This window comes from Lynx canadensis, chromosome D4 (genome assembly GCF_007474595.2).
Source record: "Lynx canadensis isolate LIC74 chromosome D4, mLynCan4.pri.v2, whole genome shotgun sequence".
In the NCBI taxonomy this organism is placed as follows: Eukaryota; Metazoa; Chordata; class Mammalia; order Carnivora; family Felidae; genus Lynx; species Lynx canadensis.
In genome coordinates, this window is record NC_044315.2 from 57,179,098 (window position 1) to 57,198,050 (window position 18,953).

The 18,953-nt window shown below is 46.0% G+C and overlaps 1 protein-coding gene and 1 non-coding gene across 2 annotated transcripts; both read left to right on the plus strand.

Moving 5' to 3' along the window:
- The first annotated feature begins 4,989 nt into the window (after nt 1–4,989).
- Nucleotides 4,990–5,048, plus strand: LOC115500191. The gene has a single exon (XR_003964438.1). It is a non-coding gene; the product is annotated as a U7 small nuclear RNA (small nuclear RNA).
- Nucleotides 5,049–13,558: 8,510 nt separating this feature from the next.
- Nucleotides 13,559–18,915, plus strand: TESK1 (testis associated actin remodelling kinase 1). The gene is made up of 10 exons (XM_030292772.1): nt 13,559–14,821; nt 14,955–15,076; nt 15,206–15,254; nt 15,759–15,905; nt 16,240–16,322; nt 16,491–16,581; nt 16,827–16,910; nt 17,042–17,131; nt 17,272–17,386; nt 17,735–18,915. The coding sequence occupies exons 1-10, from the start codon at nt 14,603–14,605 to the stop codon at nt 18,619–18,621; spliced, it is 1,887 nt and encodes a 628-aa protein (XP_030148632.1). The 5' UTR covers nt 13,559–14,602; the 3' UTR covers nt 18,622–18,915.
- Nucleotides 18,916–18,953: the final 38 nt, after the last annotated feature.

Below are 18,953 nucleotides of genomic sequence, written 5' to 3' on the forward strand. Positions count from 1 at the left end.
GTCAAAATATTAAAAAGGAATACCAGAATATGAATAAGGATGACTTATTAACTATACACAGGGGACTTTAAAAACTGGTCATATAGTCTAGTCCTAACTAGAACATGGGATGGGTAATACAGGTCTGTGCAAATTACTTAAAGTCTTTGAGCCACATCTGTAAAATGAAAGAGATGCATTGGATGGCTATTAAGACTTTTTCCAGGGGCGCCTGGGTGGCGCAGTCGGTTGGGCGTCCGACTTCAGCCAGGTCACGATCTCGCCATCCGTGAGTTCGAGCCCCGCGTCGGGCTCTGGGCTGATGGCTCAGAGCCTGGAGGCTGTTTCCGATTCTGTGTCTCCCTCTCTCTCTGCCCCTCCCCCGTTCATGCTCTGTCTCTCTCTGTCCCAAAAATAAATAAACGTTGAAAAAAAAATTTAAAAAAAAAAGACTTTTTCCAGTTCTGGGGCACCTGGCTGGCTCAGTCAGTGGAGCATGTGACTCTTGATCTTGGGGTTGTGACTTTGAGCCCCATACTGGGTGTGGGGATTACTTAAAAATAAAATCTTTAAAGGAAAAAAAAAAGATTCCTTCCAGTTCTAACTCCCTTATCTATTTACCAGTGAAAATATTTTATGGGCTTAAAAAACACATTTTTAAAAAAATAATAGAAATTTTGGCATGCTCTCAGAGTAATTCCTAAATGCAACTATATTTGTAAAATCTCATATGCTTCAATGATCTTTAAAATGTGCATTTTCCTCTTAGGCTGCAGCTTCAATTGAATCTTATTCAACTATTAGTTGTCCTGAAAATAGGCCACTATCAATATCACAGAGGATGGATCAAAGGAAAGAAAATGGTACAGTCTCTTTCTGGCTTTTTTTAAAAGTTTATTTTTTTGGGAGGGGGGAGCAGAGAGAGAGAGGGAAAGAGAGAGAATCCCAAGCAGAATCCGTGCTGCCAGCGCAGAGCCCATCTCTGGGCTTGATTTCTTGAACCATGAGATCATGATCTGAGCCAAAATCAAGTCAGACGCTTAACCAACTGAGCCTCCCAGGCGCCCCTCCTTCTGGCATTTTTATATGTGTAGGATTCTTAAAATCCACAAGGATCAATATTAATTTATTCAGTCAACTAACTTTTATTGAACATCTCTGCCAGGCAATTACATTCTGGTCAATATAGAGATGAATAAATGAATTAGACATAATTCCTAACCACAATGATTTTACAACTTTAAAGAAGAGACAGAGATACAGAGGAAGTCAAAATACAATAAATTGCCACAATAGAGATTTAAAAAAAAAAAATTACCTTAAGCTACAAAGAAAAATCTCAAAAATCCCAACAAGCACAAAATAAGCCACATTTTTTCACACAAACACAATAAACCTGTAAACGGAAAATAAAAATTAGGTTAAGCAAACAAAAAAAAACAACACTAAGACATTTTTTAAATGCCCTCTTAAATAATTCTTGGAGCAAAAGAAAAAATGTATGATTACATAACATCATTTAGAGATAAATAACAACTGAGAACTCAATCAAATCTTTATTGAGGCAAGTTTTAGCCTCAAGTGCATACTGACATCATGACTAAGGACATAGGCTCAGTTCTGGATCTGTCACTTACTAACTATACAACCTTGGGTAAATTAGTAAACTCTCTGGATCTCTTTTCATGGTGAGTAGGAGAGGGGCAGAGAGAGAGGGAGGCACAGAATCCAAAGCAGGCTCCAGGCTCTGAGCTGTCAGCACAGAGTCCAACCCAGGGCTGGAATCCATGAACCGCAAGATCGTGACCTGAGTGGAGATCAGACATTTAACTGACTGAGCCACCCAGGCATCCCTACAACAGTGATTTCTTAAGCAGGAATGTGCTTCAGAATTACCTAGAGTGGTTTTTTAAAATATTCATGGCTGGCCCCATCCAGGTTATTCTGGGAATTAGGGCACTGGTATATTTTTTAAAGTTTTAACTTGGAAAAAAAAAAACCTACAGAAAAATCACAATAAAAATATAACCTTTACTTAGATTTACCAATTGTTAACATTTTGCAGCTTGGAAGTATGAGACTCCACATGCCCAATGAAGAAAGGAGAAGCAGATATAGATGGACACTGATATCTATCTATACCACATTCATGTCTCTGAAGCCTGGTCTCCCAGCAGATGAACTGGCTACCCTTACCAATTAGCTGTGCCTAGCGAGGGCAGGGGGTCATGCACTGCAGACTGTGAGGACGTCAGCAGAATAGGCTGCAGACAGGCTAGCCAGGTAAACAAATCTAAAACCAACTAATTACCTAAGGGCGCCAGGGTGGCTCAGTCAGCTAAGCAGCTGACTGCTGCTCAGGTCATGATCTCAGAGCTCGTGAGTTCCAGCATAGCATCGGGCTCTGTGCTGATAACTCAGAACCTGGAGCCTGCTTCGGTTTCTCTCTCTCTCTCTCTGTCTCTCTCTCTCTCTCTGTCTCTCTCTCTCTGCCCCTCCCCTTCTTGGACTCTGTCTCTCAAAAATGAACGAGCGTAAAAAAAATTTTTTAAACCAGCTAACTACGTAAGTTGCCTAGCAAATAGCTGAGCAGTCAACTCAAGAAGCTAGGAAAAGAGGAATATCATAAGCTAAGGAAAAGAGGAAAAATTTATGAAGCTGACTGTAGAGACCAATAAACCAGAAACCAGAAAAACAATTGAAATGATTATTCTAGGAGCTGTATAAATAAATAAATAAATAAATAAATAAGCAAATAAGCCAACTACTGGCACAGCTAGCCAAGAGAAAAAGATTACACAAGCCCTCCAGGTGGCATGAGGAAATGGCTAAAAACACAGGCACACAGGAATTTTTTTTTTAACTATCTAAGAATACTAGGGGCACCTGGGTGGCTCAATCAGTTAAGTTTTCAACTTTGGCTCAGGTCATGATCTCACGGTTCCTGAGTTCGAACCAGGCTCTACAGTGCACTGTGGGAAATCAAATAGCTATATCCTGGGTTAGAAGATTATAGGGAATACATTGCAAAGCAGAACACTGCTTTCTGGCCTTGCTGAAAACAGCAGACCATGCTTAGCTTATCTAGTTAATGTGTATCTAGGGATTAGGTCCTGCCTATGCTCATAAATTCCTTAGACCATGTTATCACATGGAATATTTGATCCTGTCTTAACTTGTTTTTCTGCACATTTCTTTTTATATATGAATATATATAAAATTTATTGTCAAGTTGGCTAACATATAGTGTATACAGTGTGCTCTTGGTTTTGGGGGTAGATTCCTGTGATTCATTGCTTACCTACAACACCCACTGCTTATCCAACAAGTGCCCTCCTCAATGCCCATCACCCATTTTCCTCTCTCCCTCTCCAGCCCCATCAACCCTCAGTTTGTTCTCTGTATTTAAGAGTCTTTTATTTTGCCTCCCTCCCTCTCTGTTTGTAACTATTTTTGCCCCTTCCCTTCCCCCATAGTCTTCTGTTGAGTTTCTCAAGTTCCACATGTGAGTTTCTGCACGTTTTCTATACGTTGTTACTCACATGTAGTCCACTGACATATTGCACAAGTTACCCTAAATGTATGCTCAATAAATACGGGAGGTTGAGAGCAGCTCAGGGACACTTCCCTTAGCCTCCCTCTCACCTCTCTTATGGAGTCTTGAGTAATCCTTTCTTCCATCCTCAGCTTTGTTGGACAAAGCCAAAAGCTGAACCCACACAGTGCAGAGCCTGGTTGGATTTTCTGTCTCCCGCTTCTTCTGTCCCTCCCAGGCTCGTACTCTCTCTCAAAAATAAATAAACATTAAAAAAGAAAAAAACAGAATACTAAGTGAAACTTCATATAACTAAACCAAAAAAATCTCAGTGCAATTAATATTGTCTGGGAAAATATAAATGAATATCAACCCAAAATGACACAGAACACCTGAAGAAGACAATAGCCACAGAAGAAACTGAAAAAGCAGTTGAATAGATGCCCCCTACCAAAAGACCTACATTACACTCAATTTACAAAATTAGTTACTAAGACCTAACAACCTCACACAAGTTATACAGATGAAAAATCCTAAATAAAACATCAAACCAGGGATAGCAAATAGCAGGATGCTTGCCATCACTGTCTTCTCTCCAATCCAGTGGCAAATACCACTAAATGATCACAGCCCTCTTTCTGGGACCTCTCAAGGCTCTGCAAGACAGCATATCTTGAGTGGTTTCTGCCAAAAGCACAGCGTCAGGGAGAGCTGGCAAATGTTCTTTATCATCCCTGAATTGAGAGTTCAATACGGGCAGATACTTTATCTGTCGATATTGTTCACAGTTGTAACTCTAGCATGAAGCACTGGTGTCTGGCACATAATAAAAAAAAAAAAATCTAGCAATATTGTAAATTTTTTTTAAGTTTATTTACTTTTGAGAGAGAGACTGAGCATGAGCGGGGAGGGGCAGAGAGAGAGGGAGACACAGAATCCAAAGGATCCAGGCTCTGAGCTGTCAGCACAGAGCCTGAAGTGGGGCTCAAACTCACAAACCATGAGATCCTGATCTGAGCTGAAGTCAGACGCTTAACTGACTGAGCCACCCAGGCACCCCTAGCAATATTGTAAAAGAATAATATACGTCATGTTTCTAGGATTACAGCAATGATTGAACTAGAAAATCTATCAATGTAATTAACATGAATACACCAAAGGAAATAGCCATTTCATCACTCTAACAGACATGGGGAAATCATTTAAAAAATTAAATATCCATTTGTGATTTTTTTTTTTTGAAGATATTTTTGGGGCACCTGGGTTGCTCAGTCACTGAAGCGTCCCACTTCAGCTCAGGTCACGAACTTGCAGTCCGTGAGCATGAGCCCCTTGTCAGGCTCTGTGCTGACAGCTCAGAGCCTGAGCCTGCTTCAGATTCTGTGTCTCCTTCTCTCTCTCTCTCTCTTTCTGCCCCTCCCCCACTTGCACTCTGTGTCTCTCTCTGTCTCTCAAAAGTAAATAAACATTTAAAAAATTGTTTTAAGATCTTTTTTTTTTTTTTAGGAGGCTTCACTTCCAGTGTGAAGCCCAACCTGGGGTTTAAACTCACAGCCCAGAGATCAAGACCTGAGCTGAGATCAAGAGTCCAACACTCAACCGACTAAGCCACCCAGGCCCCCACCATTTGTGAACTTTTTAAGTTTGTTTGTTTATTTTGAGAGAGAAAGCATGTGTGCCAGAGGGAGTAGGGGCAGAGAGAGAGAGAGAACCCAAAGTAGGCTCTGCACCAGTAGCGTGGAGCCTGATGAGGAGCTCAAACTACAAACCCTGAGATCATTACCTGAACCAAAAACAAGAGTTGGAAGCTTTTTCTTTTAAATTTTTTTTTTTCAACGTTTATTTATTTTTGGGACAGAGAGAGACAGAGCATGAACGGGGGAGGGGCAGAGAGAGAGGGAGACACAGAATCGGAAACAGGCTCCAGGCTCTGAGCCATCAGCCCAGAGCCTGACGCGGGGCTCGAACTCACGGACCGCGAGATCGTGACCTGGCTGAAGTCGGACGCTTAACCGACTGCGCCACCCAGGTGCCCCTGGAAGCTTTTTCTTTTAATGTTTATTTATTTAAGAGAGAGACAGAGCATGAGTGGAGGAGGGGTAGAGAGAGAGAGGGAAACACAGAATCCAAAGCAGGCTCCAGGCTCTTAGCTGTCAGCACAGAGCCTGATGTGGGGATCGAACTCACAGACCAAGAGATCATGACCTGAGCCAAAGTCAGACGCTTAATTGACTGAGCCACCCAGGCATGCTCCCATTTGTGATTTTTAAAAAGGTTTTTAGTAAACCAGAAATAGAAACATGATAAAGAATATTTGAAATGAACAGCCAATATCAAACTACATCCAAGAGAAAATCCAGGGCCAGAACTGGCAAACAGATCTCATTCATCATACCAGTTCCAATTAACTAGTCACTTATGGGAATATTACTGTGAGGTTTCTGAAAAAGGGCTGTGGCTTAGCAAAAAAAAATACTAAGGATTAGCTACATTTGCCATTGGCATAAGCTGGATGCCAGCGTGTAGAGTTGACAGTCCTTCACTTTAGGCAATCTTACAGAAGTCAGAACCAAGACAAAACTGATCGCTTTCACCCTTATTATTCAACATTATTCTAGACAGTCTAGACAGTGCATGAAACCAAAACAAGTAATAAGAACCATAAGTGTTGGAAAAGAAGAAAAAGATATCTGCTTGACTGTAAACCCCTAAGAAGCCACTGAAAAACAATGAGAATAAGGGGAGTATAAGATGGCTTATGACATGAAAAATAAATTGCACTATCAATAGCTTTCTTACTAGCCAGCACTACTAGTTAGACAACATGCTAGGGGACTTCCACCTCCAGCATTATAGCAGATTATGTGTTCTTCAGCAATTACCCAAAGCAAATCAACTATATAAGGTTTAGGTAATTAACTGTGTGTTTACCTTTCAACAATTTGACTAGATTATAATCCACAGAGCAACCACCAAGAAAGTAACTAAAATATGTAAGTTTAAAAAAAGCAAATAGGAAAACCAGAATGGTATGCTAAAAGATATTAGCTTAAACCAAACAGGTAGTAAAGGGGGAATAGAGGAACAAAACACATGAGGAACATGAGGCAATGAAAACGTATGTCCACACAAAACCTGTACGTGAATATTCATAGGACCATCATTCATAATAGCTAAAAAGTGGAAACAACACAAATGGCAATCAGCCAATGAACAAACACAGTACATTCACACAATGGAATATTATTCAGCAGTAAAAAAAAAAAATGAAGTACGGATACATGCTATCACATGGATGAACCTTGAAAACGTTATGCTGAGTGAAAAAAACAAGATACCAAGAGACCATATATTACATGATTCCATATATTAAATGTCCAGAAGAGGTAAATCTATATAATGAGAAAGTTAACTAACCATTGCCTAGGACTGTGGGGCAGGATATAGGGAGTGACTGCCAATGGACATGAGGTTTCTTCTTGGAATGATGAAAATATTCTAGAATTAATTGTGATGATCATTGCAAAATTGTGCATATAACAAAAACTACTGAATTTTACACTTTAAATGGGTGAATTATATGGCCTTTGAATTATATTTCAATACAAAACTGATAAAAAATAAAACTGTAAAATACCCTAAAAAGCAACCCAAATCTAATAAGGTAGAAGAAGGAGGAGTGGGGGAGGGGAGGAGGGGAAGGAGAAGGAGAAGAAAAAGAAAAACGTCAAGAGCAAGTTAAGTTTATTCTATAAATGCAAAGTTGGTTTAATTTTAAAAAATTAAATAAAGTAATGTATCATTGTTTAGAAATCTTTTTTCTCCCTTCCTCCCATCCCTGCTATAGACAGTATACTTTGGGCTTGGCCATATGACTTGCTTTCGTCACTGGAATGTTGACAGACATGACATGACCCTAAGGCATGAAAAGCAGTTGCAAAACCGTACTTGTCTTCTTACCCTTCTTCTAGCACAATGAGAAGAACATTCTGAGGCTATCAGTGGGTCCCAGGAAGAACAAGAGACAGATGGCATATAGCCAAACACTGTAGCCAATTCTAGTTTAGAATGCTGACTCAAATCAATAGATTTATGAGAACAAGTACTTGTTTTATGCCACTGGTTTTTTTTAAATGTTTATTTATTTTTGAGAGAGAGAAAGAGAGGGTGAGCAGGCAAGGGGTAGAGGAAGAAGGAGACACAGAATCTGAAGCAGGCTCCAGTCTCCAAGCTGTCAGCACAGAGCCCAATGCAGGGCTCAAACTCATGAACCGTGAGATCATGACCTGAGCCGAAGTTGGACACTTAACTGACCGAGCCACCCAGGTGCCCCTATGCCACTGGGTTTTGATGTGATTAGTTACATGCCACTTAATGTGATAAGAACTAACTAGAATAGGTAGCTACAAAAAAATCCCACAGTAAACATGAAACCTAATAGTGAAAAATTAAGGGGCACCTGGGTGGCTCAGTCAGTTAAGTGTCCGACTCTTGATTTTGGCTCAGGTCATGATTTCACAGTTTGTGAGTTTGAGCCCCACATCCGGTTCTGCCCCAATAGCAAGGAGCCTACTTGGGATTCTCTGTCTCCCTCTATCTCTGCCCTTTTCCTGCACTCTCTCTTTCTCAAAAATGAATAAATAGACTTTATAAAAAAAAAAAAAAACAGTGACAAATTAAAAGCATTCTTTTAAAGATCAGGAACAAGATACAAGTATCTACTGTCATTAAGTCACTCAACATTATACTGAGCGTCTCAAGCAAGAGAAATGACCAGCTGTGCATGTGTGTAGAGAGAACAGAAGAGGTCCAGTGATGGAGCCCTGGTACGCCACTGTTTAGAGGTCAGGAAGATGTAGTAGATCAGCAAAAGAGACCTAGAAGAAAGAGCCAATAAAACATGAGAATCAAGAAACCAAATGAAGTAATTCAAGGTGGGATAATGGTACTTTGGTTATAGAGGAAATGACCTTAGAGGATAATGCTAATAATGCCATGATGTCAGAAACTTATTTTCAAATGGTACAATAAAAATGTATTATGTTATATCAGGTCATTTATCATATCATACCACATTAGAGAGAAACACACAAAGAGAACAAACAGCAAAATGTTAACAATTGTTGAATCTAGATGAAGGTACACAGGCCTTCACTGTGCATTCCTTCAACTTTTCTGCATGTTTGAAATTTTTCATAATAAAGAGATGGTAGGGGCGCCTGGGTGGCGCAGTCGGTTAAGCGTCCGACTTCAGCCAGGTCACGATCTCGCGATCCGTGAGTTCGAGCCCCGCGTCAGGCTCTGGGCTGATGGCTCAGAGCCTGGAGCCTGTTTCCGATTCTGTGTCTCCCTCTCTCTCTGCCCCTCCCCCGTTCATGCTCTGTCTCTCTCTGTCCCAAAAATAAATAAACGTTGAAAAAAAAAATTTTTTTTAAATAAATAAATAAAGAGATGGTAGAGGGGACTGTTTTGAGAACAATAGGTAATCAACTATCTTCATGAAACTGCTCTTCCTAAAGTCAAATAATCTTATATCCCAGATTACAGTCTCTAAATACCATTTCCAACTAAAAGGAACTATGAATCTTTGGGAAAAATAGCTGATACCAGCTCTAGTTTAGGAATACACAAAATAAGCATGGAACATTTTACTATATTAAATAGCAAGAAACCTTAAAGGTTGTGTCAAAAAAACCCACTCAGGATCCAACCTGAATAAGTTCCAACTGGTCAAAATAGGACAATTTTAAAATGATAAAAACAAGGGTGCCTGGGTGGCGCAGTCGGTTAAACGTCTGACTTCGACTCAGGTCATGATCTCACAGCTTGTGAGTTTGAGCCCCGCATTGGTCTCTGTGCCGACAGCTCAGAGCCTGGAGCCCGCTTCAGATTCTATGTTTCCCTCTCTCTCTCTCTGCCCCTCCCCCACTCACGCTCTGTCTCTCAAAAATAAATAAATGTTAAAAAAATTAATAAAAGGGTGTCTGGTGGCTCAGTCGGTTGAGGGTCCGACTTCGGCTCAGGTCATGATCTCACGGTCATTGAGTTCAAGCCGCGCATCGGGCTCTGTGCTGACAGCTCAGAGCCTGGAGCCTGCTTCCAATTCTGTCTCCCTCTCTCTCTGCCCCTCCCCGGCTCGCACTCTGTCTCTCTCTCAAAAATTAATAAACATCAAAAAAAATTAATGAAAAAATAAAAATGATAAAAACAACCAACAATTAAGACACATCATACATGTATTAAATTATGAGTTCATAATGGTACCATAAAAAAACCTCACTGGTCACTTTTGGAGAATGCAAGGGAACCAACTCATTAAAAGCTGGTAAAATAAAAGAGAAACAACCATTTTTCTTGCCCTTCCTGCATGAAATATATCTCTGGGTAACAAGCTGTTGTGGAAAAGTTTCTCTTTATAGAGGTATTCTACCTACTAAACAAAGAAGGAAAAACAGAATGAGAATATTATTTTCTAACTCCTTTATTAATGAAACTAGAGCAGTGCTTCTCAATCAGGGATAATTTTTTGTCCCCCAGGAGACAACTGGCAATGTCTAAAGACATTTTTGATTATCACAACTGGGGGAGTTGCTACTGGCATCCAGTGGGTAGAGACCAAGGATGTCACTAAACATCCTGCAATGCACAGACAGCCACCTACAATTAGGAATTATCTGTCCCCAAATGTCAGTAGTGCCAGGTGTGAGAAACCCTGGTCTAGACAATGAACATCATAATTTACCTCACAAACAGGCCACTGTATGCCTCCTGATAAGAGTACTAAACTAAAAAAGAGAGAGAGAGAATACTAAACCCACTGATGAATTAGTTTTGCCAAAATAATCAAATCTAAATCTGATTAAGTCTCTAACTACCAATTTACCAGAAATACAGGGGACTGAGAAACATGATAAATTTACAGAAGAAGCTCAGAAAAATTCAGACTTTGAGAAACGCTACAAAACAAATGACATGGTTTCTTTAGAAAACGGGCACCTGGGTAGCTCAGGTGGTTAAGCATCTGACTCTTGATTTCAGGTCAGGTCATGATCTTGTGGTCCCCAGATTGAGCCCCACACCTACAGCAAGGAGCCTGCTTGGGATTCTCTCTCTCTCTCTCTCTCTGCCCCTCCCCTGCTCATGCTGTGTGTGTCTCTCAAAATAAATACATAAACATTAAAACAAACAAACCAGGGCTCCTGGCTGGCTTAGTCAGTGGAGCACACAACTCTTGATCTCAAGGTTGTAAGTTCAAGACCCATGTTGGATACAGAGATTACTTTAAAATGAAAGAAAGAAAGAAAGAAAGAAAGAAAGAAAGAAAGAAAGAAAGAAAGAAAGAAAGAACTTTAAAAAGACAAAAACAGTAAGGGATAAAAGAGGATGAACTTAAAGATTTAAAAAGATTTAAGAGATACATCAACTGTGATGTATTGACCTTATTTGGATTTTGGTTCAAACAATTTCTTTTTTTTTTTTTTTTAATGTTTATTTATTTTTGAGAGCGAGAAAGAGAGACATAGAGCACGAGCAGGGGAGGGGCAGAGAGAGAGAGGGAGACACAGAATCTGAAGCAGATTTCAGGCTCTGAGCTGTCAGGCTCTGACCCTGGGCTTGAACTCATGAACTGCAAGATCATGACCTGAGCTGAAGTCGGATGCTCAACCAACTGAGCCACCCAGATGCCCCAAACAATTTCTTAAACTAAACATTTATAAGATAATGGGGGAAATATGAGCAAATAGATATTTGATATTAAGGAATTATCAGGCTTTTTGGGGTGTGACATGGTACTGTGGTTTGGTTTAAAGAAGAATCCTCATCTTTCAAAGGTAACATACTGAAATATTTATTGATGAAATGCTATATCAAAAATATACACCAAATAATTAAGTGGAAGGAGAGAGCAAGGGTATAGAGTTAGATGAAACAAGATTGGCCATGAATTATCTTTGGAGAATCATTAGCATAGTAGGTACATGAAAGCAGGTACTTTCACCTCGGTCAGATCACTTATGGCAACAGTACAAATGAGGCATAGACAAGTGATTTTGCACAAGGTTCTCCAACAAAATGGTCTTACCCAAGGTAAATAAACATTCATTCTTTTATTGTTTGTTCTTTCTTTTCATATTTGACATTTTTCCATCATAATAGTTTGAAAAACAACCACAAAAGGATCTTCTAAATAGCTTAAATTAAGGAATACTTAAAACTTATCTTAGCAGACCCCTCTGTACTACTTAATGCTGTTCATTATTTCACTTTCCCTAAATTCCCCATTCCTTGGATTCCATGGCACCAGCCTCTCTAGATTCTCTTCCTATCTTTCAGCTTGATTCTTCATAGTCTCCTTCACGGAATTCTTTTCATCCACACACCCTTTTAATGTTGGTGATTCCCAGGATTCTTGTCAGCCTTCTCCCTCTATACACTCTACTTGGATGATGGCATCCACATTCATGGTTTCCTTTATCATCACACCTTTACTTGAGGCAAACATCCAACTTCCCCCACCCAACCTTTCCTCCTGGATTCTTTATCTCAGTTGATATCACCAGTCATCTAAACTACAAACTTAAAAATGATCCTGGCTGATGCTTTCTCTCCACTGACCTGACTGACTTCGGATACTAAATCAATCATCAAGTTTTCCCAGACTGGTTGAATGTTTCCTCTTCTTCCCTATTATCCCTATCCTAGTTCAGTCTCTCATCCTCTCCTGACTGAACATTAGCAGAACTTCCTTTCTAATCAGTCTCCCTGCCTCCATACAACCACCACAGTGATCTTTCTAAAACAGGATCCTGGCTCCTCTGCTTGGAATTACTATCGCCAACAACGGTAACTCTCAAACTTGGATAAAAGGTCAGATATATGTCAATTACATTATTATAATAATATTTTAACAAAATGCATAAATTCCTAGTGTTTACAGATCTCATACAACTATAGGAAGCACATTTACAAATTAAATAGTTGTGGGTGTTAAATGAACATTAACGTGATGAATGAGTTTGTTTCGCTGAGATCAAATTGCCTCTGGAAGAATTACATGATGCACAAGGCCCAGGCATAGGTTGTTCTCAAGACTGGCCTATCTTCACTGGCTCTGGAAGGGCTGTGAATCTCTTCCATTCTGTCTCCAAACCTGTGCGAAATCTTCCGCTGTACGCTGCACCGGGACAGCATCCGGTCTTCTCTCCACCCTAAGGCAATGTTTATAATCTAAGACTGTTTTTTCTCTTCTCATTAGCCCTGGACAATTAAATAGAACTTGGCTCCAACTCTCATAAACACCGGACAGGACTCTGTTAGAAGGCGAGCACGCACACGGACGCAGAATGTGCCTGCCTTAATTTCCTTTTCATCTTACCACAGAAACAGAAATGCAATACTTGAGAATTTTTTTTAAAGAACTCTGCCTTCTTCAAGCCCTCTCGCTCCCGAGACCTGCAGGCTTCATTCCCGCCACCCTCCATTCCGCCGCTAGGTGGCAAGCTGCTCACAGCTGCCCGCAAACGCTCGCCTGGGAGGCGTCCTCCGGATGGAGCGTCGTCACTCATCCCTGGCGATAATTGGCTATTTCGCCGACCCCCGGGGGGAGGAGCCAGCAGAGAACCGGAAGCGTTGGGTTCGGTGAGTGCACAGTGCGTGCGCATTCAGGGCTCAGCACCGACTTAAAAGAGGCAGACTGCAGCTCCTCCTCCAGCCTGAGGGGGCAGACCGGATTCCTACAAGGTGGAGGGCAGAACCTCCAGAGAGGGGTCACACTGATAAGGGCTGGGCCACATTGAGGGGAGGAGTCACGTTGAGAGGAGGGGGTCACAATGACCGGTGTAGTCACTCTGAGAGGTGGGGTCTCATTGTGTGGAAGGAACACACAGAGGAGGGGTGTCTCACTGAGGGGTTCTGATACACACCGATGGTGGCAGTATCATACTGGGGAAAGGTCCCTCTGAAGGGGGCGTCTCACTGAGGAAGTGAGGGGTCTCCGAAGGAAAGGGCTCCTGGAGGGGCGGGGTTTTGCCGAGGGGTGGGATCTCGCGGAAGGAGGGGCTTCCGGGCAGGTGGAGGCTCCTGTGCAGAGAGATAGGGTCATTTGGAGGAAAGAGTAGGAGGTTGAGGCTGGGTAGTCACTGGACGGATACTCCTCTCTTCCTCTGAACTTTATTCGAGGGAGGCGGGATGGAGTAAGGAGGTGTGGGCCACATCAGGGACGGGCTGGCCACAGGCTCACGATACAACCGCCCGAGAAGGGAGAAAGTGTCAGGGAATCCAGGGGTGTAAGGGTCGAGACCTGGGAAATGGGCAGGCTGGAACAGAGCGCGGGCCGGAAAGGTAGGCAGGTTGCTGGACTACCTCCGATTGTGGCTAGACCTGAAGTGTCTACTTTTCTGCCCTGCTGGCCCACGAAGCCCAAGAATCCGGCGGCTTCCTGAGCTCAGCTCTCTGTAGACAGTGGACTGAGGGTGGGAGGAGAGAAAGGACACCCAGGGCAGCTAAAAAGGTATTTGAGCTGCGCGGACGCACAATCAGCCCATAATTCCCTTCAGTTATTTAGCTCGGGCCTGAACTTATTTGGCCCCGACGTCCCAGACCCTCTCGCCCAGGGTGTCGCTGCCACGGGTTAGGGGTTGCGTACCTGAGGGGGCGTGGCCGCTGCCGGTGGGCCGGGCTGGAAGGAGTTAAGCGGAGGCCCGGCTCAGCCCCGCCCCTGGCAGGCCGCGGAGCCTGAGCCCCAGCGGCGAAGCGGAGCAGCCGCCGCCCGCCCGCCAGCCAGCCCGCCTCCGCCTGCGGGGAGTCCGCCCGCTTGCCCGCCGGCGCCCGGGAGAGCCACTGCCACCGCCCGGCCCAGGCCCAGGCCCAGGCCCTGCGCCGAAAGAAGCGGAGCGGCGTTTACCCGGACCCTGCAAGCCGGCGCGGCGGGGGCGGGCCCAGGATCTTCCGCTGATCTTCCATTCTCCCGGGCGGGAGCCGGAGCCCCTGCGTCCCGAATCGGGCTGGGCGCGCGCCCATGGCAAGCGCGGCCTGCCCGGGCCCCGGGGACCCTGCCATGTGAGGCAGGCCGGGGCTGGGGGCCCGGCCATGGCCGGGGAACGGCCCCCACTGCGGGGCCCTGGGCCAGGGCCCGGTGAGGCGCCGGGGGAGGGGCCCCCGGGGCCGGGGGGCACGGGTGGAGGCCCGGGCCGGGGCCGCCCCTCCTCCTACCGGGCTCTCCGCAGCGCTGTGTCCAGCCTGGCGCGCGTGGACGATTTCCACTGCGCCGAGAAGATCGGGGCCGGCTTCTTCTCTGAGGTCTACAAGGTAGGATCAGCAGAGAGGGCAGAGGGGCGGGACCGAGCCTTAGACGGGAGGCTGGAACTAGGGGCCCCAGACCCGGACGACACTCGCGATCTGGCGAATCTGCACGGGACTCGCCGGCCCATGCCGCCCCCAGGTTCGGCACCGACAGTCAGGGCAAGTCATGGTGCTGAAAATGAACAGACTCCCCAGTAACCGGGGAAACACGCTACGGGAGGTGCAGCTGATGAACCGGCTCCGACACCCGAACATCCTAAGGTGAGCGGCCTCAGCCGCTTGCTGAGAAGCTTGCTGGGAGAAGAGGAAAGATCCCGCGGGAAAAGTGGGAACTGTAGAGGGGCCTGGGTTCTTACAGCCTACCCTCCTATCTTCCCCATCCTCTTCCAGGTTCATGGGGGTCTGTGTGCACCAGGGGCAGCTGCACGCTCTTACAGAGGTGAGGATGGGCCAGGAAGGAGGGGACCCCCCACCATCACCATGGGGAGAGAGAGTCAGCGCCCGATGCATCTACAGAGGAATAATGAGAGGCAGCAGGACCTCCTCCCATGGGAGGCTTCCTGAACTTCCCTTTGGGCTAACCACAAATAAAAGGCCTCAGTTGGTCACATTCCCTATATGCTCTATAACAATGTTGTCCAATAGAACTTTTTGTAGTGATGAAAATGTTCTGTAGGTACATGTGGGTAGGTAGCAGTAGAAATATGACTAGTGTGACTGGAGAGCTGAATGTTTAATTTTATTTAAACTTAATTTAAATTTAAATAGTTGCACAGGTCTTGGACAGGACAGCTCTAGAATATGAGCGGGAGATCCTAGCACACAGACTCACCCTTCTGACCTTTGCGATCCTCCTAAGTGTCCCCTGGCTTATAAGTAGGAGACCTGCAGTACAGACAGAAACCTTGACATTCATTCCCCTTCTGCTCCCATTATGCCCCAGTATATGAATGGGGGAACCCTTGAACAGCTGCTCAGCTCTCCGGAACCCCTGTCCTGGCCTGTCAGGCTCCACCTGGCTCTGGACATTGCCCGCGGCCTGCGGTACCTGCATGCCAAAGGTGTATTCCACCGAGACCTAACATCCAAGGTAGGCTGGCCAGGTGGATGGAGGCATGAAAGGGGATTTGAAACTATTACACTGTAACTGACCCATGGATGTTGGAATGTGGATAGTAGACATATTAGGATGTTGGGGTAGCAAAGCATTGGAGAACGGGGGACTGGGGTGAAGGGGAGCTCTAAGGGGCTGGGTACCAGCCTATGTTTGCAGTGATAGATGAAATTGCAAGATTGTGGTGCATTAGAGAACTGGTAGATCAGAGAGGGTTGGGGTTCTTCTGGAGTGACAGGGCTTTGGGGTGTATATTGGGAGATAAGAGAACAGAAGGTGATGGGTGTATGGGATGCTATGTGTGTGCCAGAACTGTCTGATCCGACGGGAAGACCAAGGCTTCACGGCTGTTGTGGGTGACTTCGGGCTGGCTGAAAAGATTCCTGTGTATAGGTGAGGTGAATGCCCCTGTGCTCCCTAAACTTTCTAGAAGGCCCCTATCTAAATGAAGCCTCCAGAGACATTTCCCTTGGAGTGGGGAGGGGGCTGACCTCATCCCCTTTTGTTTAGGGGGGTTATCTGAGTGAGCTGTTTCTGACCACTCTGCCCCTACCCCTGCAGGGAAGGGGCAAGAAAGGAGCCATTGGCTGTGGTAGGTTCCCCATACTGGATGGCTCCAGAGGTGTTGCGGGGTGAGCTGTATGATGAGAAGGTAAGAAGACATCAATCCTTCAGATACCCAAGGCCTTCCAGAGACCTTCGAGATACTTTTATAAGGTCCCATCCCAATTTCCTTAACAGCCCTACTGAATATTTAGGAGACCCCCAAGATCTCCCTTCCCCTTCATAGGCACCCCTCCAACACATGAAACTATCAAGACTTCCCCCCAAATTCTGACAAAATTCTGACATGGAAACTGTCAGTGTCTTCCACTGACATTCTCTCCTCCCCCCCAGGCTGATGTCTTTGCCTTTGGGATTGTCCTCTGTGAGCTCATTGCACGAGTACCTGCCGACCCAGATTACCTACCCCGTACTGAGGTGAATGATGTCTCCAGGTTTGAAAAGGAGGAGCTCTAGACTGGTTCTCTGGAGGTTGAGGTCCTGACTGGGGGGCAGAAGGAGAACCCAAGGAAGGCTGACTTGAAGGCCCCTCTTCTCTGTACCCGCAGGACTTCGGCCTGGATGTGCCTGCTTTCCAGACCCTGGTAGGGGATGACTGCCCACTGCCCTTCCTGCTCCTGGCCATCCACTGCTGCAGTGTAAGATCCTCACTCCCTTTCCTTGCCTACCACCCACATCCATCAGCTGGCAAGGCTTTCCTGTCCCAGGTGGTGAGAGGAAAACTTAGGGACCCTCTTTTGGAGCAATGAATGAAGCTGCCCCTTTCTCTCCCCATCAGATGGAACCCAGCACTCGTGCTCCCTTCACCGAAATCACCCAGCACCTGGAATGGATCCTTGAGCAGCTGCCTGAGCCATCCCCCCTCACCAGGGCTCCCCTGACACACAATCAGAGTAAGTGAGCATGACCTTGACCCAACATAAGTCCTTTTGTGTCTCTTCCCTAGGACTGAGGGAATTGTCTGGGGAAGACTAAGTGTATTTATTAGCTGAGAAGGCTGTGGGTGGGTGGTGGTGAAAGGACATCTCAAAAAAAGATATTTTCAAATTCTAGAACCAAGGAAGGAGAAGGAGGAAAGAAGAGGTAAAGGAGGGCTAGAGGTGACATCTCCCCCTTTCCAAAGTACCCAGTGGAACTCCCTTTTGTAAGCTCTAGTCCCACCAGCCTCCTGGTGAATAATGAGGCCTCAAGGAACTATGATCAATGCTAAGAACAGTAACCACACACTTCTCTGTCTACAGGGTCTGTTTCAAGAGGGGGTCCGTCTGCCACACTTCCTAGGCCAGACCCCCGGCTTTCCCGAAGCCGGTCAGACCTCTTCCTGCCCCCATCACCGGAATCACCCCCCAACTGGGGGGACAATCTGACTCGAGTCAACCCCTTTTCACTCCGGGAAGACCTCAGGGGAGGCAAGATCAAGCTGTTGGACACACCCAGCAAGCCAGTCGCCCCCCTGCCCCTTGTACCACCATCACCACTGCCCTCCACCCAACTGCCCTTGGTGACCACTCCAGAGACCCTGGTCCAGCCTGGGACACCTGCCCGTCGCTGCCGCTCGCTACCATCATCCCCTGAACTTCCCCGACGTATGGAGACAGCACTGCCAGGTCCTGGCCCCCCCACTGTGGGCCCCTCGGCTGAAGAAAGAATGGAGTGTGAGGGCAGTAGCCCTGAGCCAGAACCCCCAGGACCAGCTCCCCAGCTGCCCCTGGCCGTGGCCACAGACAACTTCATCAGCACTTGTTCCTCAGCCTCCCAGCCCTGGTCCCCTAGATCAGGACCTACCCTTAACAACAACCCCCCAGCTGTGGTGGTGAACTCCCCACAAGGCTGGGCTGGGGAGCCCTGGAACCGGGCCCAGCATAGCCTGCCCCGGGCAGCAGCCCTGGAGCGGACAGAACCCTCGCCGCCCCCCTCAGCTCCCCGGGAGTCTGATGAGGGGCTGCCCTGCCCTGGCTGCTGTCTTGGCCCGTTCAGCTTTGGCTTCCTGTCCATGTGCCCCCGCCCCACACCAGCTGTTGCCCGCTACCGCAACCTGAACTGTGAGGCGGGCAGTCTCCTCTGCCACCGAGGGCACCATGCCAAGCCTCCCACACCCGGCCTGCAGCTGCCTGGGGCACGCTCTTAGCAGTAGAGCCTGTGGTCTCTGGCCTCCAACCTTGGCCTTCAGGATGCCCTGTGAGGACAGAGCACACATATTGGACAGTGCCAGCCCCAGATGGGCTGACCGGCTCTTCTCCCCGTGTAGGGGAACCTCAGCATGGACTCAAGGGACAGAACATTTCCTATCTAGCCCCTGGGCTTGCTCTCCCGTGGGCAATCACTGAACCAGACAAAGCATTGCTGACACATGAGACTAACACGTGCAAATTATTTAAAAATATTTCAATAAAACTGCCTGGCTGGCTCCGGGCTGCCCCTATCCACTCAGCCCATGCGCCCTCCTCCACCCCGCCCCCA

Coding starts and splice junctions, on each gene's coding strand:
- TESK1 (XM_030292772.1), top strand. CDS start 14,603: ATGGCCGGGGAACGGCCCCCACTGCGGGGCCCTGGGCCAGGGCCCGGT. Junction 15,077..15,205: donor CGACACCCGAACATCCTAAG/GTGAGCGGCCTC, acceptor ATCCTCTTCCAG/GTTCATGGGGGTCTGTGTGC. Junction 15,906..16,239: donor ACCGAGACCTAACATCCAAG/GTAGGCTGGCCA, acceptor TGTGTGTGCCAG/AACTGTCTGATCCGACGGGA.